At 47.4% G+C, this 11,033-nt stretch overlaps 1 protein-coding gene across 1 annotated transcript; it reads right to left on the bottom strand.

Moving 5' to 3' along the window:
- Nucleotides 1–3,035: 3,035 nt before the first annotated feature.
- LYZL6 (lysozyme like 6) lies at nt 3,036–10,334 on the bottom strand. The gene is made up of 5 exons (XM_021066320.2): nt 10,186–10,334; nt 7,061–7,304; nt 5,728–5,886; nt 4,849–4,927; nt 3,036–3,388 (listed from the first exon to the last, which is right to left on the bottom strand). The coding sequence occupies exons 2-5, from the start codon at nt 7,197–7,199 to the stop codon at nt 3,319–3,321; spliced, it is 447 nt and encodes a 148-aa protein (XP_020921979.1). The 5' UTR covers nt 7,200–7,304; nt 10,186–10,334; the 3' UTR covers nt 3,036–3,318.
- Nucleotides 10,335–11,033: the final 699 nt, after the last annotated feature.

Below are 11,033 nucleotides of genomic sequence, written 5' to 3'. Positions count from 1 at the left end.
GGAATGTAAGCTTATTACCGGAAGAATATGTGCTCTATAAAAGTTACAGAAGATGAGCACAGTGGTATTGTTTCCATATAATACCCAAGTACATTCTAATTATCAGTTCATCAGAAGAATTTTTTAATAACCTGTGTTTTTCCGTTTTATTATACATAGTCATTGTAGAAAACTTGAAAAATGCATAAATGTATAAAACAGAAAAAATACTGATATCGCAAACCAGAAGTAACCACCATGAACAGCTTTTCCCCCGTGTATGCCTATATGTATATGATATACCTTTTTATACAATTGAGATCATACAATTTTATAACTGGTTTGTTTTTTCCACTCAGAATTGCCACATTTTCCTATGGCATTAAAAATATTTCAAAAATATAATTTCAATGACTGTATAATATTCCACTTAATGGATACAATTCAGTTTAACCATTCCTGTCTCGTTGACTACTTAGACTATGTCTAATTTTCACTATTATAAATAATGTTGCAAAAAAATTTATGTACATAAAACTTTGTCCGTATAATTGATTATTAACTTAGGACGCATTCCCATGAAGGATTTTTTTTTTTAAATGTGATCTTTGTATGCTCTTACCTTTTATAAAAGGGGATTTCCTGCTTTTGCGCTGCATGGGTGGTAATTGTGAGAAAAGCCAATAAATTACCTTTTTTACAAAGGAAATGCAGTGGTTACTCTAAGAGAGTGACTCTTTTGTATCACAAGATAGATGAGAAACAGTCAGCTGTCACAAATTGCCAGGATACCCTAATAGGTCTAGCGATTCCAAATTTCTCTTGAGAGCTGGATTATCCAGCTCTCATTAGCCACAACTGTAATGTAGAATTGAAGAAAATGGAAAGAAAGCAAACCTACCGAGTGAGTAACGGATCATCTTCATATTAAATATCTGAGGACCCTTCTGTAGCAAATGGGTTGAGTGTGTCAGTACAAGACTGGATACCTGATTCTCGAGGGTCATCCCCATAGATGCTGCCATATTAGATGATACCTGTTTAACAGTTCAGTACACTTACTAATTTGTTGTAAGAAGTAACCAATAAAGTCACAGTCACGAAGCAGGCATGGGAAAGTCAGGAGTGTGTTTAAGAGAGAGCTGTCTGGAAGGAGAATGGTTATCTAGGAAGGAGGAAGGCAGCACGTGGTCACCATTTGAGCAAAGGGCAGGCTCAACAAGTGCCCCAAATGGAAAGAGTCTGGGGAACCAGCTGGCAGAAAAGTGATTGCACAGACTTTGTACAAAATACAGAGCATTTTATAGTGGAAAGGAAAGAAAGGAACTTGGACCTTTACTCATGTGCATTAATTCTGAAGGAGATATGGACTATTTGAAAATTAAAAACATACTCATTGGGCCTTAATAAATCATTCTCAATCAGCGCTTAAAAAAGAAAAAAAAAAAATAGCTTCCCGGACGCTATATGGGAAATGACCACAATCCTTTGACTTATGTTTTCATGAGTTTTAAACACGCAAATTAAAGTATAACTCATTAAAGCCATCAACGGTCTAGTATGAAATCCATAAAAAGCTAGTCTCTGGGAGTTGCCATTGTGACTAAGCAGTTAATGAACCTGACTAGGAGCAATGAAGATGCAGGTTCGATCCCTGGCCTCTCTCAGCGGGTTAAGGATCCAAAGTTGCACGAGCAGTGGTGTGGGTCACAGAAGCGGCTCGGATCCCGAGTTGCTGTGGCTGTGGCGTAGGCCAACAGCTGTAGCTCCAATTCGACCCCTAGCCTGGGAACGTCCGTATGCCGCAGGTGCGGCCGTAAAAACAAAAACAAAACAAAATAAGCTAGTTTCGTTAGCGCCTGGCGTCATTTCTCCACCCTCCCCGCTACTACTTTCCCCACCTCAGTAGATCAGGCCCTAAGCCTCCCCATTACCTACTTGTGAGCCTCACCGTCAGCTTTAGCCGTCCTGGTTACTATGGTGGGGAGTATCCCTGCCTGTCAAAAATAGTTGGTTTTGGAGGAATTACTTGGATCCTGGTACTGTTTCAAACCAATAATTACATATTTTATTGTCCATTTCATCATCCATTGTATTCATTGTACACACGCATTTGTTCATTGTATCCATTATTTGCGGATGTCTCTGCATCTTCAGCTGGTTTGCAAACACCTCATGAAGAATAGTTCTGCCAAATGTCCATCGACAGATGATTGGATTTGGAAGATGTGGTATATATACACAATGGAATACTACTCAGCCATAAAAAAGAATGACATAATGCCATTTGCAGCAACATGGATGGAACTAGAGAATCTCATACTGAGTGAAATGAACCAGAAAGACAAAGACAAATACCATATGATATCACTTATAACTGGAATCTAATATCCAGCACAAATGAACATCTCCTCAGAAAAGAAAATCATAGACTTGGAGAAGAGACTTGTGGCTGCCTGATGGGAGGGGGAGGGAGTGGGGGGGATCGGGAGCTTGGGCTTTTCAGACACAACTTAGAATAGATTTACAAGGAGATCCTGCTGAATAGCATTGAGAACTTTGTCTAGATACTCATGTTGCAACAGAAGAAAGGGTAGGGGAAAAAATGTAATTGTAATGTATACATGTAAGGATAACCTGACCCCCTTGCTGTACAGTGGGAAAATAAAAAAAAAAAAGTATAGTTCTGTTTTATCATCCTTCTTTTAGTACCTAGCACACCCCCCCTCTATGAGGTACTCAAATATAAGTGGACTTAATAATGAAGTTTTTTGTTTGTTTGTTTGTTTTTGGCTTTTTAGGGCCACACCCACAGCATATAGAAGTTCCCAGGCTAGGGGTGGAATCAGAGCTACAGCTGCCAGCCTATGCCACAGCCACAGCAACTCAGGATCCAAGCCACTTCTGCAACCTACACCACAGCTCACAGCAACACCAGATCCCTGACCCACTGGGCGAGGCCAGGGATCGAACCTGCATCCTCATGGATGCTAGTTGGATACTCTTCCACTGTGTGCCACAATGGGAACTCCAATAATGAAGAAATTAACACACTCTTTGCACAAGGAAGGCTTTAATAATTCCAAAAATATAGAAACTTCTTCATTGTGGTCTTTTTGGTTTGTAAATGGCAGCCAGGGGCCAGGGGCCTGAGCTTGGATGGGAACAAGGAGGAAGCCCTAGAAAACCACTTATTTCTGGGGCTCTGGTCAGTTTTATTTGTAAATGGGAAGGGAAGAAAATAACAGGAAGTGGAGGCAAGAGGAAGAAGAAATGAAGAATTCCCAAGTGAGGAGAGGCATTCTGGAACGACTCCACCACAGGCCTCTGCCCCCTTTCTCATCCCAAGTGGCACCCTGTCATCCAGTAGGAGAGTGGCCGGCCTGCACAGTGCAACCTCCACTTTACCCTGTGGAGAGAAAGAAGATTGGTTCTTGCTTCCTACTTAGTAGCTGCTTCTTCACACCCATGGCCCAGCGATCAGTGATCAGTGAGTCTACCACGCAGAGCAACGCGCAGAATCCCCTCCATTCCCCGATCTCTAATCTGCGCTCCTGTGGCCCCTCTGATTCTTCCTTTATTTTCTTCTTCTTGCTTTTCTTTTCAGGGCCGCACCTGCGGCATATGGAAGTTCCAGGGCGACGGGTCAAATCAGAGCTGCAGAGCTGCAGCTGCCAGCCTACGCCCGCAGTCACAGCAAACCTGGATCCAGGCTGCATCCGCAACCTAGGTCACAGCTCATGGCAACACGGGGTCCTTAACCCATGGAGCAAGGCCAGGGATCGAACCCACATCCTCATGGATCTAGTCGGGTTCTTAACCTGCCAATCCACAACGGGAACTCCCTGATTCTTCCTTTAAATTTCCTTTATCCATGGCGGTTGCCCTCCTCTCCCATACAGTGTGTGTCCACATTTTCAAATCCCCAACTCCTTCTGAAGGCAGAGAGCACTGTCTTATGAGACTGAGAATTACTCTAAAAAAATTAAAATAAAAAATATCCCAGCTTCCAGCATCAACTTTCCGTCCAGAAAGCATCAGCCCAAATAGTCGTCAATGTCCCTTTTTTGCACGGTGTTTTTCTGGGAGGCACTTAACTCCTCCCAGTCTCAGTTTCCCGTAGAGGCGGCCACGTCTATTATTTATATACACGTTGAAGCTCAGAAAAGGTAAACAACCATCCCAACAGCCACCCTTGGGAAACTGACACGGGGTGTCTGCCCAGCTGATGAGCCACACGCTTGCTATAGAAGTTGTTGCTGCTGATCGTGGAGAGAAAGGCCCCCAGGCAGCCATGTTTATATTGTTTAATTGCTCCCATGCCTGTGGCTAATTGAACGCAGCCGGTACATGGGGTCCAGGCTGAGCCCATTAAATTCTCTGTCCCAGGCACTTGGACTGGGACTGAGCCTCGCCAGGCTCTATGGTTGCTTAGCATGTTAGATCCATGGATTCAGGGCAGACATTGTCATGGGGACCATAGAGCAGAGAAAGCTGGTCTTCAGAGGGAGTAGTGAAGCCAATGCACCAAGGAAAGCAGAAACCTGCCAGGGAAAGCTGCTTCCCTCCTCTTCCTCGGGCCCATTTGCACCCCTTCTGAGGGCTCAGAAGGACACCTTGTCCTCTCAGAATAAACCACCCTCGGCTAGCTCAAATCGTTCTGTTATTCCAAAGAAGAGAGTCGGTTTAACACCATGGCAGAGGAAGAGCCAGATTCCAGGTCTTCCAAGTCAGAGTTCCAAGCCCTGCCACCATCCTACATTTTTCTAGAATGCAGACAGTCTAGGCCTGGCCTCCTGTCACTCTCTCCATCACCTTGTCTTTCTTAAGACTCTAACCACTAACTTAGTCCCACCGTGTCCCCCTCACCAGTTCTTCATCCCTCCTGCTCCGGACACAATCTTTTTTGCACAGTTGATGATTGAGAGAAGATTGGGGCTCAGCAGTTCTGAAAGGGAGAAAGAGGATACTCATGAGAACACAGAGAACCGTCCCAAAGGCTGGCTCACCCTGCACAGGCGCATGCCACCCAGAGGCTGAGAACTTCCAGAGGAGGCAGGGTCTCCCTCCCAGCGGCTGCCGGAGGTGAAGGGTAGCTGAGGGTGGGAGCAGGGGGGCAGAAAGCTGAGATCCAGGCCTCTTTACTGCCATACTTCCTAGCCAGAGTACACGGTGGTTCGTCCAAGTGTGGAGGTTTCTAGGGAAAGGAAACGCCAAAACAGGCAGCCCAGAGACCAAGGGGAAGTCCTGCCTACGGAGGAAGGCTCTTCAGGTGAAGCACCCAGAGCCATTAGTCAGGGTGCAAAGGAGGAGATGAGGGACAGAGCCCTGGCCCTGGAGCCTCCTGGATTAGCTCTAAGACTGGGGTTTTGCACTTGGCCTTTGCTCAGACCGTTAGCCAAAGACAGTATACCTTGGCAGTGAGAGCCGAATCCTCAGAGCCTTCAGCAGTTTGGCATTCAGCACTGGTTCTAGGAGCCTGTTTGCTCATCTGTAAAGTGGGTCATACTAGTTTCTATTGCGTGGCAAGTTGGGTGAAATGACCTCTGCATATAAAGTGCTGGGTATAGAATACGCCTGCAATATGTACTGGCTCCTGTCGCTGCTCTGCTGCCACTGACTGCAGAGCCTTTCTGGGCACTGCGAGCACACCACACAGCCTCCTGTGGTGGTTGGGACATGAGTCAGACCCTCTGTTCAATAAAGGGATTCCCTGGTTCCTCGCCACCCACGGGGCCCCAGCCAGACCTTCACATTCTACTTGGCAAATGTTCTCCGTGTGACTCCGGTAATCGTTGCACCAGTAGTGGCTGTTGATCTGGAAGATGCCATAGTCAAAGCTGCCGTCTGTATTTTCATTTACCTTTGTTATATTGAATTCACTTTCCACGAAAGCCAGGCACAGCCCTTAGGACAGGGAGAAGACGGCTTTTAGAAGGGACCAAGCTGAGGGAGAAGGGAGACGGAGGAGAAAGGGAGACAGGAATCAGAAGAGAGGAACAAGACCTAAGAGGCTAGATGGGGCGAGTGGGCTAGAAACACCCACTAGCTTCTCCTCTCATCGCCAGGCCATCCACCCACCCAACCATTCATTGTCTCTCTGTCCATCCATGCTTTCCGCACTTCGTGATCCACTACTGTACGCCAGAAACGGTGCAAAGCCCAGTGAGGGACGCTTAGCTGGGTCAAAAGCAGATGCTGCCTTCAAGGTGCCTTTAGTACAAGAATGAAGATATGGACCTAAAAAGCCCACGAAGCAAGGTGAAGGGAGAGAGTGCTGTCAGACAGAGGTGCACACATTCTGGCCCAAAAGGAGAAAGGTCTGCCACGGAGAAGGATGAAGCCTTTACACTGGCTGGTCCCTTTGCCTGGAATGCTCTTCCCCCAGATGTTTGGGGGACCAAATCCTTTACTCAATGTCCTCTCCTTAGAGGGGCCTTCCCCTTCTAGAATATGGTCACTCATGCTCTCCCTGCTTTATCCTTCTGCACAGCATTTCTCACTACCAGGAAGCACTTCCCACATCTGCGTGCCTGGCTCTTGCTGTCCCTTCACCTAGGATGTGAACACACGAGGGAAGGGGCTGTATGGATGTCTGTATCCCCAGTGCCCAAACCAGTTCCTGGGACGGAAGTGCTCAGTTCACAATCGTTGAATGAGGAGTTCCCATCGTGGCTCAGCGGTTAATGAATCTGACCAGCATCCATGAAGAGGCAGATTCAATCCCTGGCCTCGATCAGTGGGTTAAGGATCCAGCGTTACCATGAGCCGTGGCGTAGGTCGAAAATGCGGCTAGGATCTGGCGTTGCTGTGGCTGTGGCCTAGGCTGGCAGCTACAGCTCCAGATTCAGCCCCTAGCCTGGGAATCTCCATATGCTGTGGGTGTGGCCCTAAAAAGAAAAACAAACAAAAAACCAATGGCTGAATGAGCAGGGAGGTGGGGGAAAGGCTTCTTGGAGAGGGCTGCTTTTGGAACCTGACTTTGAACAACCAATAAGAGAAAAAGAAGGATGGCCCCCCGAGGGCATGGCTGGGGGGGGAGGAGGAGCAAGGGGGGGGCGGGCTGAGGAAATCCACTCACAATCGCTCAGGGAGTAGCCCTCAAAGCCATCCAGGTCCTCCTGGTGCAGCACCTTGGCCAGGTCACAGCGGTTGATGAGGCTGGCTTGACTGACAGCAACCAGGCAGCTGACCAAGGAGATGAGCAGCGGGCGGGTCATGCTCGGAGGTGGGAGACGCAGTGGAGGGTGGGCCGGGGAGGGGTTTGCAGGGCCTGTGGCCTCACAGGTGGGACCTCACAGCTCTTCTCTGAGGGCCTGAGAAATCTGGAGAAAGCAGCCAAGGGTCCTTGCTCACTCACTGCTCCCCACCTGGCTGCTTCCAGTCTCTTTCCTCTCGTGTTATTTTAGAATACTTTTGTTGTTGCAGACAATGTTAAATGTTTACCAAAAAAAAAAAAAAATAGTATCATGAGCCTCTACACACCCATTGCCCAGATTCAGCAGTGGAAAACCAAGACCAGGAGTTCCCGCTGGGGCGCAGCGGGTTTTCACTTCGTTTAGGTTCTGCTCACCAACCAATTTCCTTGCCCCTTTTCCCCCTCTGCCTCCACTCTTCAAACTTCTGGTGGATTAATTAAGCTTTCTGTGTTCCCTTTGTTTTTTCTGTTGGTTTAAAAGATATCTATATTGTGTCTTTATACCTTTAAGGTACCTCAACATTTTATGATGCATACTTAAATATACTTTTTCTAATAAAATCAACAAATTATTCTGTGAAAAAAACCAGAGAAGAAAAAGAAAAGATTCCCACTGCAGTGGTTTGGGTCACTGCAGAGGTGCAAGTCCGATCCCCAGTCCAGCACAGTGGGTTAAAGGATCCAGTGTTGCTGTAGCTGTGGCTTGGATTCAGTTTCTGGCCTGGGAACTTCCATAGGCTGAAGGTGTGGAAAACAAACAAACAAACAAAACCACCAATCTTGTCTCCACCCCCTTTTAGCTCTTCTCACTCTTGTGATGGGCACCCAGCCAGGGGGAGCCTTTGGGTACGGGGGTGGGGGGGGAATGAGGATGGTAAGGGAGGTTGATGAGAACTGTACTTCAGCAGGATTTGAGTATGTGCTTTCAGAAGAAGGGCTAAGCCGCTGGACAGTGATCTTCCCCAACCCCGAACTCCCACACGTGTCTTGTGACTTTCCTGAAGGGCATACCCTGCCTTGAGTTATTCATAGGGGATTGGGTGTATGGAGGTTCCCAGGCTAGGGGTTGAATCCGAGCAGCAGCTGCCAGTCTACACCACAGCCACAGCAACTTAGGACCTCAGCCGCATGTGCAACCTACACCACAACCCACAGCAATGCTGGAAACTTAGTCCACTGAACAAGGCCAGGAACTGAACACACATCCCCATGGATACTAGTCGGGTTCATTACCACTGGGCCACAGTGGGAACTCCCATACGTTCTATCATTTTTTTTCCACTCAAAGGTGCAAGACATAAAGCAAGTAAGAGTAATTTAGTTGTAGAAATAACCTTCACTTTCACCCTGTGTGTGTGTGTGTGTCTGTGTGTCTGTGTGTGTGTCTGTGTGTGTAGGAAGAGTGAAGAACAGGGACTCTGGACTTCAAAGGCTGGGCTGCTGTGTAACCTTGGGCAACATACTAAACCTCCCTAGGTCTCCTTTGTAATAGGAAGATGTGCTCATACTTATTTAATAGAGTTATTGTGATGATTAAAGGACATAACAAATGCTCAGACCTTGGTATCACATTCCGCGCCTCCGAATGGGAACCAGAAGTCCTGGGAAAATGGCCAATTCCCAGGCTGGAGTAGGAAGAGATCCTAAGATAAGTCTCAATTATCTTATGCCAGAAAGTAAGGAAATGCTCAAAGTATGGATTGGGGCATGTCAAATGGACACGAGAGCCAGCTCAAGGGGCACCTGCTGGCCAAATCTGGAACAGCTTTTTTTCTGGTAACAGCTTTACTGAGATAGAATTCATGACATATAATTCACCTACTATACAATTAATTCATTTAAAGTGTAGACTTTTTCACAGAACTATGCAACTCTCACCATAGTCAGCATGAGAACATTTTCATCAAACCCCAAAGAAATTACACCTCCATCAGATCTCCATGAGCAGCCACTTCCTATTGCACCTCTCTCCAGCCTCTGGCAGCCTCTAAGCTACTTTCTTTGTCTTTTTTCTTTCTGTCTGTCTTTTTTTTTTTTTTTTTTTTTTTTGCTGTTTAGGGCTGCACTTTGGCCTATGGAAGTTTCCAGGCTAGGGGTCAAATCAGAGTTAGAGCTGCTGGCCTACACCACAGCCACAGCAACACAGGATCCAAGCTGCATCTTTGACCTACACCACAGTTCATAACAATACGTGGAGACACCAGACAGTATTTTGACCTTGTAACCAAAATTAACACCTCTAAATAGGGACAGAGAGCTTATGCCACTCCAGATGCGATACCCTGAGAAGGACACACATCACTTAGGCAGTATTCTGGCCAGGAATGCGTAACCTGTATCTAATCTTGAGGAAACATCAGACAAAGCCAAACTGAGGGGAAATCTATAGAATAACTGGCCTCTATTCTTCAAAAGGGTCAATGCAATGAAAGCAAAGAATGAGGCTATTTTTATCACTAGGGTGTGTGTGTGTGTGTGTGTGTGTGTGTGTGTTTCCCCTTAGACTAGGTGAGAGTTCCTGCTGTGGTGTGTGAGTTAAGGATCCAGAGTTGCTGCAGGTGCAGCTCAGATTCAGTCCTGGCCCGGGAGCTTCCACATGCTGTGGGTGCAGAAACTAAGTGTATGTCCCTAAGGGTTCCTCCAAGCACGGCAGCTTCTGCTTGGACAAGAGGGCTCCCCTGATGCCGGTCCCCTAGACTCACGGCCATAGCAGCCCAAACTTGCGAGCAATCTTTTGCTTCTCTCTCCCACCCTAGAGCTGCCAGATTCACCAATAAAATTACAGGATGCCCACTTACATTAGTATTTCAGACAAACAACAAATAATTTTTTAGCGTAAGTAGATCTCGTGCAACCTTATTCTGCTCTCAGTAGGTTCCTTCACAGACAGGTGTCACGGAGCCCCAGAAAGCAGGGAGTTTGGTCTCTGCCCTCGAGGTCCCCTGTCAGGGTTCCCTGAGAAAGACAGTGGTTCGGCAGGTGCAGCCACCTCCCCTCCCAAAGCTTACCTCTCTCCTAGCCCTCTCTGACCCCAGGTCCCAGCTGGCCCAGGGTTTTCCCGAGGACGCTGTAGTAGAACAAGGCCGTTTGGGGCGGAACATCCGCCTTCTCGTGGACTATTCTTTAGCCCCGCCCAGCTCACCACGCTCCATGTTCTAAAGAAGGTGGGTGTGCTGGGCCATCCCTGCCTTCTGGAACCCCAGTTCTGTGAGGTCATCACTCTCCTGGAAATACCCTGGACTTAACCATGTAAATTGGCTCAGTCTGGTTTTTTTTTTTTTTAATTGTTTTATTTTGAAGTTCCCATTGTGGCTCAGCGGTAAAGAACCTGACTCATATCCACGAGGATGCAGGTTCCATCCTGGCCTCGCTCAGTGGGTTAAGGATCTGGTGTTGCCGTGAGCTGTGGTGTAGGTTGCAAAGGTGGCTCAGATCCTGAGGCGCTGTGGCTCTGGTGTAGGCCGGCGGCTGCAGCTCCACGTCAACCCCTAGCCTGGGAACTTCCATATGACACAGGGGCAGTCCTAAAAAGCAGTATATATATAGTTGATAGTTGATCAGATTGGCTTAGCCCTGAAGTAATTCTGCCAATTGCTTCAGGGGGAAATTGTAGATGGGCCTGGAAGGACTGGCGACACCTGTGATGCAGATCAGCGGGTAGGATGGGATAGAGAGGGCTGACAGTTCTGTCTCCTACCTCCCGTCCCTTCGGGGAACAGAACCACCTTTGAGGGAATTCCTCCCTCCCATGGGGCTTTAGTGGGACTGCCGCTCACAGGATCCTGCCCTCCAGGTGACAGAGTGTGCCCAGGCCCCAACCAGGGTATCTTGAATTGGAATTAAGCAGAGCAGCTCA

The sequence above is a fragment of the Sus scrofa genome, chromosome 12 (genome assembly GCF_054392235.1).
Source record: "Sus scrofa isolate SSC_HxYL_T2T_F1_AM1 chromosome 12, Sscrofa_HxYL_maternal_Yorkshire_Landrace_v2.0, whole genome shotgun sequence".
NCBI lineage: Eukaryota > Metazoa > Chordata > Mammalia > Artiodactyla > Suidae > Sus > Sus scrofa.
This window is presented reverse-complemented; position numbering and strand designations above follow the sequence as displayed.